The 18,146-nt window shown below is 51.9% G+C and overlaps 1 protein-coding gene across 7 annotated transcripts in view; it reads right to left on the minus strand.

The window, feature by feature from the left end:
- Positions 1–18,146, minus strand: part of OTOF (otoferlin) — a 120,042-nt gene that overhangs the window by 62,267 nt on the left and 39,629 nt on the right. For all 7 annotated transcript variants that reach the window (XM_076332488.1, XM_076332485.1, XM_076332487.1 and 4 more), the window contains 2 exons: positions 14,250–14,349; positions 9,275–9,486 (listed from right to left, as the gene is read on the minus strand). In XM_076332488.1, coding sequence (XP_076188603.1) covers positions 9,275–9,486; positions 14,250–14,349 — 312 coding nt within the window. The remainder of the gene's footprint in view (positions 1–9,274; positions 9,487–14,249; positions 14,350–18,146) is intronic.

The raw sequence follows: 18,146 nt of genomic DNA on the forward strand, positions 1-18,146 counted from the left end.
TGGAGGAAGGACACCTTGGGGCACGCTTGGGTCTGCGATGCTCTCGGCACAGCTGCAGGGAAGGGGATGGGGGGATGAGGATGAGGATGGCCAGGAGACGGTCTAGTGGGAGCCCTCCCCAGCCATGCTGATGCCTGGTTTTGAAATGCAGATTTGGCAACACCAAAACTTTCTCTTCTTTTTATTCTTTTGGTGCAGTTTTGTCTTGGGTCTGGGACCCGCAACTGATGGAAACGGAAGGACCTTCCAAATGAGCCAGGACATTTTTGTTCATATGTACAAAAAAATTTTAAACTAAACGAGTCCTTTTCTTTGGTTCAAAAGGATGGTTCACATCAAAGTGCCCTTTGACTCTTTTCAAAAGCCTGAATGTGAAACGTCTTTTCTTTCTTTTTTTCCCTTGTTTGATTCATGGTAAACTCCAGCACAGGTTTGCTACAGCTGGAGCCAGGCTCAGCTTTGTGCCACGCCTCAGACGTTGCAAAATCCTCCCGGCACCAGGGGAGCTCAGAGAAAACTCAAGTCAACGGTAAAATGCCATTAACACCTTCAGAGCTGCTGCAATCTGTCTGGGGATTGATCTCAGGGCAGACTGGGGGCAGGGGGCTACGTCCCCTCCCAGGGATGGGACAGAGTGTACCAATATTTCCTGCATCTTCCCTTTCCTGCTGCAAGCTTGCATGGATGCATCCAGCCCCATTTATCCCTGAAAAACCTGCCTCATTTAGACAGCTCAACTGCTGCAATCTCCCTCTCTCTAACTTTTTCTTCATGTACTCACTAATCCATGACTGCCACAAGCAGGAACCCCAGCCTGCCGGGGGGGATCCTCTCCCCTCCCAGCCAGGACCCATCCAGACCAACCGGGGGGGGGGTGGCCCTGCCCAGGCATCCTGGGGCAAATGATCAAGGTCCAGCTCTCGTCTTCTGCCCTGCTATGCAGACAGAGCCCCTGGCCCCAGCCAGGCCAAAGGCAGAATAGAATAGAATAGAATAGAATAGAATAGAATAGAATAGAATAGAATAGAATAGAGTAGAGTAGAGTAGAATAGAATAGAATAGAATAGAGTAGAATAGAGTAGAATAGAATAGAATAGAATAGAATAGAATAGAGTAGAATAGAATAGAATAGAATAGAATAGAGTAGAATAGAGTAGAGTAGAGTAGAGTAGAATAGAATAGAATATTTCAGTTTGAAGGGACCTACAACGATCATCTATTCCAACTGGGCTGGCCAAAAGTTAAAGCATGTTGTTGAGGGCATTGTCCAAATGCCTGTTAAGCACTGACAGGCCTGGGGTATCGACCACCTCTCCAGGAAGCCTGTTCCAGGGTTTGACCGCCCTCTTGGTAAAGAAAAGCTTCCTAATGTCCACTCTAAACCTCCCCTGGAGCAGCTTTGAGCCATTCCCATGCGTCCTGTCCCTGGATCCCAGGGAGAAGAGCTCAGGACCTCCCTCTCTGCTTCCCCTCCTCAGGAAGCTGTAGAGAGCAATGAGGTCTAGATGAGCCCATCAGCCCACCTCCTCCGCTGGAGGGCAAATGCAGAGCACCAGGAGTCCTTGCTCCTGGCTGCCAAAATAACTAGAGCTGTCAAAATAACTACAGCTATCAGAAAAAACTGCAGCTGGCCATGCTGTGCCTGGGGAGGATGCTCCAGACACGATGGCCCACAGGGACCCATTCGTTCCCCCCACCGCTCCTTTGGTCCATGGAGCGTCAGGAGCGGAGGAGCTCTCTCTGGAGCCCGTATGAAGAAGTGTTGCAAAGAGATCTCGATTAGCACCCTGCGGGCCTCGGCTAGTTAGGAGTCCTGCTAATTTTGGTAACAGACCTAACATTCAAGTATAATAGAAATAAGGGAATAATGCTCTGTCTTTAATAAATACGTGGGCTTACAGTTTCAGTTAATGGAATAATAAAAGCAGTTCTTGCAATGCCTTAATTTGCCAACTTGGACCTTCTGCAGGCACTTCTGAGATGGGAACTGTCTCACTAACCTTAAGCCATTTAAACTTTAGGTGGAGAGTAAACCTCCCGTCTAGGATCCCCCACATTCACTGGAGAAGCAGAGGCAGAGCGGGTGGGGGATCCTCCACCTGCCTCGAGCTTGGGTCTGGGGGACCCAGATGAACAGCCTGTGAAGATGCCCCACTGCTCTCCATTTAATGTTGAGGGAGCCTGGGAAGGTAGCTTAGAAAAGACATCACATATTCGGATGGCAAAAATTAAAAGCTGTTCCAGGGGGTGGAAAAAAAAAAACAGAGGTGGAGTTGGACTATGCCGATACCAACTGGTTCACAGTCTTGGCAAGATGAAATGCCAATAACGATGCTGTCACTGCATGAAAGCACCGTGCGTGCAACCAGAGGATGAGCCCAGGCTCCCAGGGGATCTGTCAGCAGGCAAGGGTCAAGCCATGAGGAAGCATGGCTGTGTTTTAAGAAGAATATTTCTTCTTAAAGGAAGAAGAGGCAGCAGTCTCCAACAAACTGCTTCCTGCAGGTCTATTGACTGCAGCCTTATTTCTCAGTGTGCTGTTTGTCTCTGCCTGAATCATTAGCGGGGAGCCGGGGAGGTGCTCCAGGCCCTTGGGTACTTTTCCTTGTCATGGAGGAAAAATAGCAAAAAGAGCTTTGCATCTGCACTTCCCTGCCAGGAACCCTGCTGGGACTTTATGGGGAGCAAATGGCCATCCCTTAAGGATTTGTTCCTGCTGCCGAGGGCAGGGTGGCCCCTGCGCAGCACGCGTTGGGGCAGGGCTTTCAGGTCTTGCTTTGCTAAGGGAGAGAAAGCACAGACTGGCAAAGAGAAGGCAAATCTGGCATCCCTTGCTCACTGCTGCATAACAGCTCAGCACCGTAACGTCCCAAACATCCCCACCAGCCTTCCCTAGAGTGCTGGTTACCTCCTCGGGCAGCCCCTGGACATAAGGACCTCCCCACCTCTAAGCCACCGGAGGGAGGTGACCCTGGCTAGTAACCTGGCCAGATCTCCCCATCTGCCTGCAGGCAGGTCAGAGCTTCTGTGCAAAACTGCAAAGTCTGAGTCCAGGCAGAAGTTCAGCGAGTTTCAGGCTATGGGCCAACAGCAGAGGTGGTGCAAGGTTTGGAGCCAGCTTGGTGGTCAGCGTGTGGTCCCACTGTGAACTGGAAGTGATCCAGTTTTGAAAAACAAATAAAGAAAAGCCCAGAGTGGTTATTTATTTACTGCTCGACTTTTTTGCCACGTGGATCCGTGCCCTGACCTGGCCGTTGGCTCGGCCAGGCAAACGGAGGTGTTGGCAGTAGAGGGGGTGGCGGGAGCGATGAGGGATGCTGGCAGCAGAGGGACCTCGCTTGACCCCTCTGCACCGCAGCACCCAGCCACAGCAACGCTCAGGGGGCCATTCCTCAACCCCTGCCCAGCAGGGCCGAGGGATTTGGGCACCTCTTTGACTGAAACAGCAAATCGTGACTGCAGTTACAGTTTTTTCTGCCTTTTACTGTCTCAGAGCCCAACCCGCACCTGTGCTTCCATTTGGACCATTTATTTACGCCATACGAACTTGTGCCTCCCCTGTCTCATTCCCTCACCCGAGATTTTGTCCAGAAAACAAGAGAATTCACCTTGTGCAAACGTCTTCTATGAACTGAGGTTGTTGCTCTGGGCACGGAGGAGTTAGAAGAGTAAACACGGTTATTTCCCTGCAAGGTGTGTGTCTTCTCCTGACAGCACAGGGACTGAGCCTGGCTGCAAATAACCCTGATATAATCCCCACTGCCGGCACAGGTTTCCAACACGTGTCTCGCCAGCATCGCTGGCACCTCTATTAGGCTGCAAGCGAATGGCTGAGAAGTGCTTGGCAAGCCCAGCGCTATTTAGATATTCCTTGTCGTTGCTGCTGCTTTTCCCATTTCAAGGTCTGTTTGTTTCCCCCCTTCTGCATCCCCTCAGGAAAGGGAATCAGCTGAATAACAAAATAATGTCCCTAATGAGCCAGGGGAGGAGGTAAACAGCTTTGTGATGGAGACGACACTGACAGAAAGCCTGTGGAAATCCAGGGAGATCTTTCCGCTATCTTCATTCGGATTCAAAGCCCCTCCCCGGGGGACACAGAGGATGGAAACAGACTGTGAAGTCACACAGAATTACAGGCGAAGGGACTGCCAAGAAGATTTCAAGTCCAACTTCTTCCCCAAGGGAGATCAGCTTGCCACAAACCCTTCCTCAGATGTGCATCCAGCTTGTACTTAAGCGTCTCCGGGGATGGGAGCTGAACTCCCTCCCAGTCAGACCTCGTGTTTCTCTCCCCTTATCCCTACAACGTATCTCACTGCTGCCTTGCAGAAATTTGATTTTTGGCTGTCCTGTGCCAAAATGATGAGCAGCTCATCCCGAACCCGACCCAACCCTTGAAGGCAAGGCGGGAGCTGGACTTGGCTTTGAATTTGGCTTCCCTGGTTTGCCCAGGTCCAAAGGTTGGTGTGGCACAGCCGGGCTGCCCATCTCAGTCCCCACACCGAGCAGTGGTACCCACGGGAAGCTGAAGGCATTGCACAGCGATGTCCCACCCAAGGCACGGAGTGATGGCTCCCACATCTGGGCTTGGCCCAAGTGGCATCTGAGCTTTTGGGGGACTCCCAGGCATCCAGCAGCCTTGTCAGAGCACTTCGACTGTCCCTCCATCTCCAGGCACCCAGACATCCCAGATGCATCTACAGCCTGGGGCACGTGCAGGAACAGACATGCTTCTGGAGCGTCCTGCTCACTGGGCATGTGCTACAGCCACGTACCTCTAACACTATGAAATTAAAAGTTCAAGGGCACACTCCCGGCCTTTGAAGCCAAACTGCCTGGCATGCATCACACCCATGTTAATGCTTCCCATCCAAAGAAAGGTTTTGGGTGGGCAATCCCTACTCTGCCCTTTGGGACTGGCCCATGGCTGTTGTACTTCCTGACCCTGTCTGGGGATCGTTTGGGTCAGTGCTAGGTAGCCAAAACCTTCTCAGAGACTGTCCTAATTATTTATTAATGTTATGGGCACTTCAGGTGCTCGGCCTGGCACTGTCTAATTAACGAGACTTGACAGAGGTGTTTACCAGTACAGATACGGCCATAAATTCCCATGACGGAGAGTCGGTATCTTCATGCTAGTGAAGCTTGAGGCACTCGGCGGCAGGCTGCACGGGGAGCTGCTACGAGAAATGAGCTCCCCAGAAGAGCCGTGTGTATGAAGAACCACCCTCGTGCTCTCTGCCATCTCTGGACCCACAGGAGTCGAGCAGTCCCCCCCAAAATGCTCCTTCCTTTGGCTGAGCTGCTCTCGGAGGCATTGGGTTGGTCCCCGGGTTTTACCTGAACTTCTCTTTTTTGCAGCTCCTCCCCAAACTCTTTCTGGCCCACGGTGGGGAACAACTCACAGCACCGCACTGCAAGAAAAGCCACTGCAAACAGAAATCAGACCTTCATGCACATCACAAGGAGCTCTTCCCCATGCACTGGACATGACTGATCTCTGGTTCTGGGGACAGCTGTGCCTGTTGTGTGGTGGGACCGGGAGAAGGAAGGGGGCCTCAAGGGTATCCCAGTTGCAGCCTCACCCCAAGGCCCTTTCTCCATCCTGGACCCCAGCACCCCTCCTGAGCATCCTTTCCAAGGATGCTTTTCCAGCTGCTCCATCGCTTCTCCCCACCAGCTCTCCTGCGGCCAAGAAATGGGAATCCAGGGGTAATGCCTGTGGGACATCCATAGGGACAAGGCAGGAGCAACACAGCACTGCAAACCCCACTGCCACCAGCACGAGTGGGTGCTGACTGGCTCCCTACCTCGTGTTGAGCGATCCCTGGCTAAAGGTGTCCCCCTCTCCCAAAAGTTCATCTTCACTGTGGTAATACATCTCGTCCTCTTCCATCCTGCGAGGGTGGTGACACGGAAAACATCAGCCCTTTCCCGCCTTGGTATTCGTAACAGTAGTGGTGGTGACATTAATGACCACGGCCCTTGGGGTCGGCAGAGGTGAGCGCAGGGCAGCAAGACACAGCCAAGCCTGACAGCCCCCTGCGCTCAGAATGACCTGCTGGGGGACAAGACTCCAAACCAGAGGACATGGGGAAGCTCCTTGGGACAAAAGCAGCAGGTGAAACCAGTTTTAGTGCAATTGCCCACATGAGAACTTAAGCTTGGGACAGTGGGACCAGCGTGCCTTGCTTTTTTGGCGTGCCTGCTAAGGGATGCTCCTCTCTCTCCTTTAAAACAGGTGCGTATTAGCTTGCTTACAGCGCCTGATTGCACAGCCTGCTCCTGTGAGCCAGGGCTGTGAAGCAACGGGAAGGGGCTACAGCGGTTCTCTTGGCAGTGCTGGGGCCTTTGGGCCACCCGCAGCACTCGGCCTCGCTCAGCATAAGCCCTATGTAGAAAGGGACTTTTTCCTAAAGCATCGTGGATCTGAAGGAGGAACTGAAGCCAAATATCAAGGGACTTTCACCAAACCGTGACCACCAAGAACCACCCTCCCACCTGCTAAGAGGCGCCGACCTGTGGGGGAAACGCAGTGCAAGGATCAGTGCCACAGCACATTTGCAGATGCCACAGCGGTATTTAACCTCCACATGGCCCTGCTGCCTGTTTATAAACTGTTGCATTTACTTCAGCTCTCCGACAGGAAGGATTTTTCACCAACTACGTACAAACCAACCTCAAAAAGCCCTTCTGCTCCGCACTGTCTGCATGCAGCCAGCACAGCCCAGCAGCCTTCAGCCACGACGCGTCTCTGTGCACCCGGGCAGGGGTGCTCAGCAAACCACACGCCTCCTCTTAAAAACTGCCCCCGGGTGGGATCTGTCAGGCTAAATGTGGCTGTCCTCAACCTCCAGCCGAGCTGGTCATCTTAGACTTACTTTACAGCCCCCGGAGACCTAATCCAGAGCCTCAATTCATCCGACCGCCTGCCGCAGGCGATGCATCAGCCACGCGGTGTTAATGACATCTCTGGTGAGAGTAAAGTCACATTCACATCATGCTGTCTGCGCCTCCAAAGTCCGCGTGGCGCAGGCAGGACGCTGATTTCCCAACACACGAGGCTGACAGACAGGCTGAAACCCACTCGGCAAGCCGGGCTGCGCCTGGTACGCTGCCCTGCCACCTCCCTTTTAAATCCTTCAGCATCTTCCCTGTTCAGCAACATCACGGTCCGCTGAGCTGGGAAACGAATCTGCACTTCCAATTTGCTTGAAAATTCACAGGTTTCAGCCCAATTCACATAGTTAATTAACTGCCTAGGATTGATGCGAGCGACTGGAGATATCTTCCCTCAGTCTCGCACCGTGGGGAAAAAGAAATTCTGCCCTTATATGGCCACAGTAAAGTGCTAAACCCAGACAGAAAGCAAACGCTACTGAAGCACACAATCGCATAAACCCAACGCGGGGGATGTACGGCTGCAACAGTGCCGAGATGTAAACTCTGTTAAAAAAGCAGCCCATCCCTAGGGGTATGTTTGGATTCACGCCTCCAGGCTGGGCTCCCATGCGGATTTGGAAGCACAAGGGCCGTCCTTTGATCCACCAGCACTTTGCAGCCCTTGGACAAGGGCTGTGCTCATCCCAGGAGGGTGGTGGGTGACCTGAGGACCCAGCTCTGCCTGGGCTGCCTTGCACTCTCTGCCTGTCCCACTTATAGAGTCTCCCTCTGCTACCAGTTTATCTCTTTCCACAAGACTTTTAGCAAGTTCAGGACTTTGATGTCTCCACTGTTCCAACTGAAAGAGGCCAATGGGCTCAAGAGCTACTGGAGTGGAGACCAACAGGCAAAGTCACTACCATGGACAACACAACTACATAAACTATGTAAAGCTGCCTGAAAATCTGGCTTAGCAGCCCGTGAACCCGATATATTTATACACAAGTGGTTTCACACTTGCAGAACTCTCCTGTTGCGTGATGAGCTGGGTGAGGATTTGAGCACAGGGTTCAAAGCGCCTGTGATGGGGTGGGCTGAATCTGGCCCAGCATCGCTGGGGTCTCAGTGTCTATCCATGCCTTGGCCTCGTGGCTGTATATGAGGTGGTAAACAGGCTGTTCTACCCAGCAAGGACTGAGCCCTGAGCATCCATAAACCACAGCTCATGGCAGAACTGGTCCCAGCTTGCACTTCATCCCAATGGACAGCCAACTGCAGCGTCCCCAGTCCTGAGCCCTCTCCACCCATCCCAGTCACCAGGCTGTGTTTGCAACTGGTTACAGCAGCTTTGTGTCAAGAAATGGAAGGATACGGTCCCTGGGCTTGTTTCCATCCAGTGTCAGGTCCCATGAGCTTAGAAAAACACAAGGGTGATGCTAAGGACCCTTAAATGAAAGCTGGTAACAGCATCCCTTAGAAGATCTGGAGGTGTCCCCACCGGCCATCACAGGGTGAAGGGTCCCTCAGATAATCCAAACAGGGCGCACTGCCTTCGGTATGGGATTTCGTTTAAGCCTGGTGGGGTACTGAGGTCCCGACAGACTGCCGTGGAGGGAGCTTTGACTAAGTGCTTGTCTGTTTGAGGGTTAATGCTGCAAGGGAGGTGCCAGGGCTCATTCCCTCCACCCGTGCCACAGTGTCCCCTGCTTTCTCCTCCAGCCTCCGCCGTGCCAACTGCCTTGCCATGGGATGTGCACACCCATGATGCCCCCCAGCACACGGACACGGGTCAGAGGCACTGTCACTGTCACCTTCCACCCCAGAAGCATCCACACTGGTGTGGTTTTGTGGCCGACACGCCCTCCTCCCTCTGCCCCTGGCTGCAGCTGCACTCGCCCCTTGGCACACCTCCACCTCCTGCCCTGAAGGCAGCTCAGGCCTGGGGGGCACCGCAAGCTCCATCGAGATGCAAGACCCCACACATCTGCACATGTGGCTCTACACCCCACACATGGCTCTAATCCCGTCCAATATGAGGCCTGACCAACAGCCAGACCCCTAATCCTCTCTGAATCTGCACTTAATTACATTTGCTCTCCAGCGTCTGCTGCGTGCTACAAACCTCAGCGCTTGCTGGAAGACTCAGCTCTGTGCTGGGCAGGCGTGGTGGAGCACCAGGGACCTGCTGGCACCGGTGGGTGGACACTTACAGCCCATCCTCACCTTGAGCTAATGTGATCATTATCACCCATGTGATAATGGGTCTTCTGATGGCCAGGGGATGTGATGCACCTTAGAGGAGCACTGGGGCAATGCTGCCCTTTCATGACAAGCCAAGCCCTCCCCATCCCTGCTGCCATCACACATCTCCAAGCGCTGAGCATCACATTACCTTCTGAAGCTCCTCTCTGCGGACTGCTGGTTGGATTTGCCCGGAGAGCTGTCCGTGCCCTGCCGGTGGCCGGAGAGGAGGCTGTCTGTCTCTAAGGGGTACCTGCCATCCCCCTCTGAGCGGACGCTGGGGGTCTCCAGGAACTCCTTGTCGTTCCATGTGCCCACTGTCCCGTCCAGAGCCTGGTACCTGATCTCTATGGAGATGCTGGTCTGCAACACACAAGGAAGACACAATCAGCCCCCAAGGGCAGCACAGGGAGGAAGGAAGGTCCTGCAAAATCTGAAAGGCAGGAAGAGCTGTTGCATCAGCTGGCTTGATCTCTGAGCCTTACTGACCCCGAAGTATCTTCTTTCCTAGTGCATGAGACAGTTGGAGAGCAGGTCTTTGGCTTCAGGAGGTGGTCCGACCCAGCTCAGGCATGGTGCTGCAGCCTCCCTCCTGCTCAGGGGCCTGATTCACTTGGAGTCGCTGGTGCGTGCCAGACCAGCTACATCAGATATGAGAGACACCAAAAGCCCTGCACAAGCAGACAAACCCTTTGAGCAGCTGAAGGCACCATGAGCAGGTGAAGCCATGTCACGTTGGTGGGTTTTTCTCTGTGGTGCATCAACTTGTTAAGAATTTGTGCCCTGCTGTTGAGTGCTGGGCTGCCAAGCCCCACGGATGCATGGTGCCTTGCTCCTGCCTGGCCCCATCCCATCCTCAGGCAGGGCAGGGTTTGGCAAGGGATGGGCATCCCTGGGGAGGTTTGGATAGATCCTGGTTTGGGGAGGGGGGTCTCCCAGTCTGGCCATGACCAGCCCGGCTGGGGCTCGGGGGCAGAAAGGGACCTGGCACTGGGTCTGTCCAAGCTTGATCTAAAGCTTCTTCTGGTTAAACCAAGTAAGAGTAAGGCCCTCTCCCTCTTCTACGTGGTCATCCCCCCACTTACCCACCCAAGATTGCACCAGGCTGCGGCAGCAAATTCAGGATTGGAGCTCCCAAACATTTTTCCCCCAAAAATCCTTCTCTGGATTTAAAACCTAATCAAACATGTGGAAGTTCATCTTGCTGCAAAGAACTGCCGGCACTACCTTTGCCCTGATGTCCAAAGTCCTTCTAAAACCACAGCTTTGGACAAAGCAGCCAGAAAAATATCTCCGCTAAAAACATACCTATTTTGAAAGGCAAACAGCTGCTACAAAGATCAAAACAAAAGTAAAAACCATTCTCCACCTCCATTCAGCTTCCACGGAGAAATTATAAATTATATTCAATGCAAAGGCAATCGATTTTAGACACAAGGACAAAATGAAGAGGCAAACAGTGAGTGGGAAAATTTATTACAAAATCTTCCTTTTTTCATCTACGTGTTGAAGAGGAGGTACAGCATCCTGACTTGCTCCAGCCGCAGCTTGTCAAAGGGATGATAAAAGGCTGGAAAATACGAGATATGGCCTGGAAAGATTCTGTGCATTTAGCAAATGACAGTTAAGGGGCGACTCCAACCCAGCTGGAAACAGAGCTCCGTGGAAGGTTTTGACTGATTTTATTTTTCGTATGGCAAAATACAAATTTGAGTCAATCAAAAGGATTTGCCACCCTGTGCTGACCTCACCAAGCTGTTCTGGATTGTTTAAAAAAGCAAATGCAGAGGAGAGACAAAGATCCATGTTGAAACATTAGTTTTTCAGATTTTTCAAACCACCTCAATGGTATTGTGAAACATTTGATTTTGAAATCTCATTTTTAAACTATATTTAAAGGTTTAAAAATCCTTTAAAAGAAATGAAAAATTATGGGTGTAACAAACCGAAAGATTTTGGTTTGGGCTGAATAAAATCATCACTTGTTTGAAAGGAAATTAGTAGGTGTAAGCTAAAACCAAGAGAAATTCACACTGGAAACAAAACTCTCAATTTAACAGTAAAGAAAATCAAGGAGCAGAATGATTCACTGAAGGGCTGGGATTGCTCTGTCACTCGACATTTTAAAATAATTTTTATTTGTTGTTTTTTTTTTCACCACTTGAGATAATAACAAATTCTGAGATGTCCCAGATCCTCTCCCGTAGGAAGCCAGACGACACGATCATAATATCCCTCCTGGCTTTACAATTCCTGGCTCTTTTAATATCTTTGCGAAAGCAAGTCGATAATGTTATTAGGGCTGGCTGGAAGCTGCCAGTGACATTTTGCAGTTAGCACAGAAAAAGGAAAACAATTTTCAACCCTTCCTTTGCATTTGATTACGGAAAGGTGAAGGTATGCCTGGAAAGTGCTGTCCAAGACATGACGGCTGTGAAGATGTGTCTCTCCCTTCATCCAGAGCTGGGGGCTGATGTTCGGAGCCGGCCCTGCTTCACAGCGACGTGTCCGCAGTGTGGCCACCCCCGGGTGGGTTGGTTGGAGGTGGGATGGTTGCGCTGGGGTAGGACCTCGGGGAGCACAATCTGCGGGAGGGATCCCTGGTGCCAGCCCAGCATCTTGCAGAAACGGAGCTGCGCTGCATTACAGCACCCTGAGCATCTGTGCCATGCTTGCCAGCAGCCCTTCTGGAGGTGACGCAATGCCAGAACGTCCTCAGGTGCCTTTGCAGAGGAAACATGCCTTTAAAATCACAGGTTTTAAGGAGCTGAGAGAGGCGAGGTTTGCAGAGAGGGGACAGATGGCGATTGCTTTCTTGCCTAATTCTGGAGGTGATTTTTGCAACCCTTGTGCATGATTTGTCTTCGAGTTTGCTCAATGTGAGGAACATGTTGCTTCCAAGCAAAACCTTCTTTTCTTGCATCTCAAAGGATGAGGAGTGCAGCTGGCCGGTTATCCTGTCTCAGCCGGTGGGCAGTGGCTTTCCACACCTGCCCACCTCTGCCTCCTCGACATCTCTGATCATTTTTCAGTCCCCTTCTCCTCCTGCAACAGCCCTCACTGCCCGTGGTCCACTCCTATGCCTACTAAAAGAAAGAGCATCTTTCGAGTCCGGGAGAAAGTGGGTCACCTCTCTAGAAGGGCTGACTCTGCTGCCCATCAGGAGCTATTCCAGATTTAATATTAATTATTTCTATATTTCTCCATGCAAAATGTCCCAGGCGTTGCCCTCTGGATTCTCTCTTCTTGAGGCTCCCTCAGTCCAAATTTATCCTCTTGCTGGAGCAAAGGCTGGGAGCTGGCAGTTTGGAGAGACAATTTATGAAGCTGAGTTGTCTCTGCGCCCCTAAAGTTGCAACGGATACTGCATGGGAGAAGGGATCCGAAATCCTGCTGAAAGCCCAAAATGCAAACACATACCCTCACCTCCCAGCTCTCTTTTGAACAGGGGTGACCCGGGGCTAAGACGATGCCCCAGAAATGCAGGGGAAATAGAGGGACGTGGCATTTCTGCTCACAGCAAGCACTAGAAATGCAGGATTTGTGCATGTGCATCCGTACGGCTTGCGGCGTGCAGGACATGGGGTGATTTCTTGTCTTATCCAAGGGAGATCTGTACTCCTGTAAAATCTGCCTTGCCCAGGCTGCCCCCATTTTGTCGCAATAGACAGTCAGTATTTATGTCTTCCAGAGCACTCTGTGGATACCAACTAAAACAACTCCAGCAGAGCTGCCGTGACACAGAGGAGACGTAGACATGAGGTCCTCTGAGGGGAGGTGATGAGCACAGGTTATCCAGCACATCAGGCACGGGCTGGGAAAGGTTGTTTCTCCTCCAAGTGCCTCCAGTTAGAAGCACACGGCTTATAAAGAGGCAAAGGGTAGCAGACCATTTGCTTTGACCTACTGCGCAGCTATACCAAGCTCCTGGCCAGGCTGCAAGACACCAGGCAGTGCAGGTACCTCCTCAGTCCTAGGTTAGTTCATTCTAGAAATGTCATCATTTTTGACATCAAGAAGTTGCCTGTATTTAATTTTCATCCATTGATTTTCCTCCCTCCCCCCTGTGACACTGAAGGGTCTTAAAAATATGGGGTTTTCTTCCTTTGGAGGGTCCCATGGACTTTAATCAGGCAACTTCTCAGTCTGATAAACCAAGAGAACAGCAGGAGCTGTTTTCTCCAACCCTGAAATTATTTTTGCACCCTGGGTCTGCAGCCCCTCCATTTTTCCTCCCTCCTCAGGACTGTATCCTTTGTACTTTTAATGGTTTCATTCCCTCTGCCCCCACAGGAGAAGTTACCTCCTGTCTCCTCCTAATGAAACCACTCGCCTTTTCGTTGCTAATTGCTTGTTGTTAGCACAGAGGGTTACGTGCAATTGCACTTTTCCTTTATGCTGAGTGTAGGAAGCAGCTTACAAAGCAATAAGAAAAGAGGAGAGGGGGGAAGCTGAGTTTTTATTTTTTAATTAAAACACCAGGGTTTTGATACCCAAGAAGATCAGAAGTAGCTGTATTTCCTAGCGTGTTATAAAACTCAGTCTCCATGGGAAACAGCTCCCATGAGATGCGTTAACCAGATGGAAATGCACCGAGTTACGCAGCAGCTGCTCTGCAGACAGGGAGCCTTTTCCTTGGCATCGGGGGCTCTGGATGAGGGGCGCAGACCCAGACCGGCTGGTATGTCTTATCCTTATTTTCCCCAGAGGGGTATAGAGAGTGGGACTCCAGGCCAGCTGCTGCACGAGGTATTCCTCATGTGCTACAGGGGTCAGATAAAAGCAGCGCTGAGGTCAGAGACAAATACTGTGAAAGTCGAGCATTTCAAGCGCCCAGTACTACCGGTATGGATTAAAGCTGAGACACCGACGGCGGGGGCAGAGCCAGCGTGGGATTGCTCAGGTGCAGGAGGAGAGCATGCAGAACAGCCAGCCTTTGCTGTGCACCCTCAGGACAGTCCCGGCTGCCTTAGTCCTTAAGACCAAGAATAATGGGATGAAGGTCAAGGATTTGGGGATTCAGGTGCGTAACACAGACTTCTCTGTTCCCCCAGAGTCAGCAGAAATACGGACAGATGGACCGATGACTGAAGGGCAGCAGTGGCCGCTTACTCCTCATGACCTACCTGAATGGCTGAATTATTGTCGTCTATGAGCGTGTCTGTCACCTCTACCTGCCCTTCCTCCACCACCTTTTGCAGGACCATCTGGAAAGTGCCAATGAGCCTATGGAGCAAAGAAGAGAAAAGTCAGGCGAGCTGTGGTGACCACTCACCACCATTCATTTTTAATGGGAAAGGGCTTCGCTGGCCAAATCCCTAGAGCTTGCGTGGCTGTTTTTGCTTCCCATTTGCCTTAGGAGGAGGTAGACATGAGGTGCAGGATCAGAGCATGGCCAAGGACTCTGGCAGCTGCAGCCAGTGACCCCAGCTCAGTGGAGATGGTGGGCAAAGGAGAAACCAGGAGAGAAGCCATTTGAAGGTGATGCTGTTGGGATAAGAAGAGAAGGAGACTTTGGGAACCATCAGTCTTGTATCACTGGGATGCAACTAAGGGAATCTAAACTGGCCTTTCCCATCCTGAATGTCTGCAGTTATGCCTGCACTAGTAAATTGAACAAGGCAAGAACCAGGGCACTGTCCCTCACCCGTCTGCACTAGGACATTGTCAGCACAGGCCATGGGGGAGGTCCCAGGTCAACATGCCTGGTCCCAACCCACCCACCCAGGAGGGGTTATCCTGGGGCAGGACATCCCTGGAGCCGTTCGGATGTGCCTGGTTGTGTGTGGGATGAGTTGAACAGCCCAGCCCAGCTGGGTTGGCCCAGGGTTGGAGAACGGCGCTCATGCCAGTTAGTTTACTTGGATGGACATAGTCTGAAGGTGCTGCATGCTAGTCTGAAAGCTGCTCAGAGGAGAAGACTGACTCCCTTCTGCTAAGGGAGGTCTAATCATAACTGATGCCTGAAGGCTCGTGTCCTTGTCCCAGGCCACTCCCAGCCTGCTAGGTATCTTCAAGCAATGCAGCAGGGACCCAGGGAGATTAGGCTGTCTACATCCTGGGGGCTTTCAAGACCCAACTGGAAAAAGCCAAGAGCCACCTGGTGTAAGGTCAGACAGACCCAGCTTTGAGCATGAGACTGGACTAGAGATCTCCTGAAATGCCTTCCAGTCTGAATTATCCTGTGATCCTTTGATATGATCCTACGATCCTTGGTCCTATAATTATTGCTGTGGTCTGTAGTGTGTGGGGCAAGCTGCACGCCAAAGTTCAGTCCCTGTGTATTTGTCACACCTCATGGAGTCGGTGACAGCCTCACCTGAGCCAGGACGACGTGTCCCAGAGCCAAAAGGGCTTGGGGCTGAAGGGAGACATTTGCAGCAGGCATGGAGTGATGGTTTAACACATTATTTCCTCCTTCCCAGGTTGTTCCCACTCTTGTGCTGGATGCAGAGCACTCCCATCTTTCCTTCAGTGGAAAACCAGCTGGTTTCCCCAACCCCACTGCTGCCCCGAGCAGTCTGCCTGACTCTGCGCAGGAACAGACGGGGAGGGCTCACATCTCTCCCACCCAACCTGCACGTGCTGACTCCCACCACGGGCTGAGATGAAAGCTGAGGTGAGGGCGTATAACACCTTCCAATCAGCACGGCCATTTCTCCCACGAGCATCTGATCACCACCTAAACTCCCCCGAGATGAGCAGGATGAAGGCATCTAATTGCTCTTAGTGGCTCTTGCCTGGGCTCGCTGCAGCCTGCTGCTCTCGCAGCCAGGGAGCGCAGCACCGTGTGCACTAAAAGCAGCCACGTTTGTTAAATTACAGGTCCAAATAGATACCACAGAGAGCGGAGGAGCCTGGAGCTCTCTAATAAAAGTCATTACTTATTTGCCAACTCATGGCTTGTCAAAGAGCTGTGGCTTTATATTCTTCATGTTCTGCTGTTGCACCAGAGGGTCCTTCCCAGCCTGAGAAGAGCCAGCTATGAATCAACAAGTGACTCCCGACATGGAAAAAGCCCTGAAACAGTGAATGCAGAGCTGCCTTACACCATCTGCCTTGCACGTCCAGCGCCGCGATCCCAGATGACAGCGAAGATATTACGTGGCACACCAGGAATATGTCTGCAGTGCGCTGTCGGCTGGGGCCTGCGAGAAAGCTGCTGCTGATTAAACTACTTCCTTGCAAACCTTAAGGCATCACTTACTGAGATGCTGATTTATCGAGACATGATTTCAGAGAGGGAGACGAGAACTCCCCGCACTGTGCGGTGGGATACTGAGGGCCCCTCTCCTGCCCCTGCCCCTGTGTAACCCAAGCACCCGATGCTGTGCCTGCATCGGCAGCCTGGAGACCCAAGGTAGAAGCAGCGTTAGCAGATTTGCCCCAGGCCAGTCTGCGGCAGAGCTGAGGATGGGGTTTGTCTTTCCCAACTCTCAAGCCACCCCCTCATGCTTTGAAGCACCCTCTGAAATGCAGCACAACGCTGGATGGAAAAGCAGGGTCTGCTCAGCCCTGCTCAGCTCCCTGGGGTCTTCACTGGCTTTGGGGCTTGATTTGCCTGGGTCCTGCCTCTGCCAACCCTCTTTTCTTTCCCCTCCCATGGGGAATGGCCTTTCTTTGCACGGGTCCCTGTGTCCCTTTGTGCACACACCTGCGTGCGTGGGGATCAGACGGTACTGCCGTGGGCATTTCTCTGACCAAAGAATTCAAACTGTGCTGTGTAGTTATCCCACTGTGCACCACTCATTTATAGTAATAAACTACCTGAGGAAAACAGAAAAATGACCTTACTGTTGCTCATCCACTTTTCTAGCTCTGTCTGGCTTGCAGCAGCAGCAGGGAGGTCCTGTTTTCCAGCAAACCTCTGATGGGTCCTGCTGTAGCTTGCTGGGGGTGCTTGATGCGCCAGGAGCAAAGGAGAGACGTGGCAGACCTGCCCCGGTGTGCTGTGCAGGATGGGGCCCTTCCCTGCAGGACTTTCACCTCCCCTCCTCAGCTCCCACGTGCTGTGCACGGGCGGATCCCAGCATTGAGCTCCTTTGACTCTATCTCCAAGGTGCCACGCAGGGCACTGAGCATGAACACCTTTTCTTTGTGTGCTTCGTATTGCTTCGTGCACAATGAATAATGCGTCATCGCCTCCCATGAAGACCTGCTTCTTCTCTGAGATGGGCTTACTGGGGGAAAAGGCTGCCGTATCAGCCTGGATTTCAGGGTTTGTGAAATAATGCTATTTGCTGTTTGCAAGAGCAGCAGCTCTCTTGTTTTGGAAAGGCTTTCTTGAGAGAAGCCTGCGCTTTATTTCTCAGGATTTGAGCACAGACTCTGTTGCAGGGCTCTGGAGGGCTGTCCTCTGCTCATGGCTGGATTTGATTTCAGCAGTTCAGTTTGGAGGGATGGTCTTGTGGGTTGAGCTCTAAAATCAAGTTATTTTAGTGCAGTGGCTTACGAGTTAGATTCGTCTGTGAAGGTTGCTAGGCTCAGCTGGTAACGCGCTGCGCAGTTCTTGCTCTTATATGTGTTTGTAGGTGTCGGTATTATTTAACCTGTTTGCTGACAGCGCATCATAAAAATGCAGCCCCTTGGAAATGCCATGCAGCTCTAAGGTGTGGTGGTAGCTCCTCTGCTCCTCTTAGATCAAGGTGGACCCAGGTACCTTCGGCTCACAGATCCATATTGCTCCAGAGTGGCCTGATGAAGGAACAGAAAGCTTCTTGCACGGACACAGCGACGGCAGATGTGTCTGTAAGTGGGAACACCTCTCAGCCATGGGAAAAGTCCTTACTGCTGTGACGGGAAATGCAAAGTGAGCTGGAACCAGCCTGACCTCCAGAGAACTTACCCTGGGCTCAGGCTCCCTCCCAACAACTCTGGTTTACCGAGTTACCCTCAGGGAAGAGCCATGGTTTCAAGACGAGGTGTGCTCCTTTGCCGAGGGACACGGTATGATGTCTACGGGACCGAAGAAGAGCTAGGCTTTCGCTTGTCTGTGCGGTGGGCTATATGAGTATATGGAGAGT

Source organism: Aptenodytes patagonicus, chromosome 3, assembly GCF_965638725.1.
Source record: "Aptenodytes patagonicus chromosome 3, bAptPat1.pri.cur, whole genome shotgun sequence".
In the NCBI taxonomy this organism is placed as follows: domain Eukaryota; kingdom Metazoa; phylum Chordata; class Aves; order Sphenisciformes; family Spheniscidae; genus Aptenodytes; species Aptenodytes patagonicus.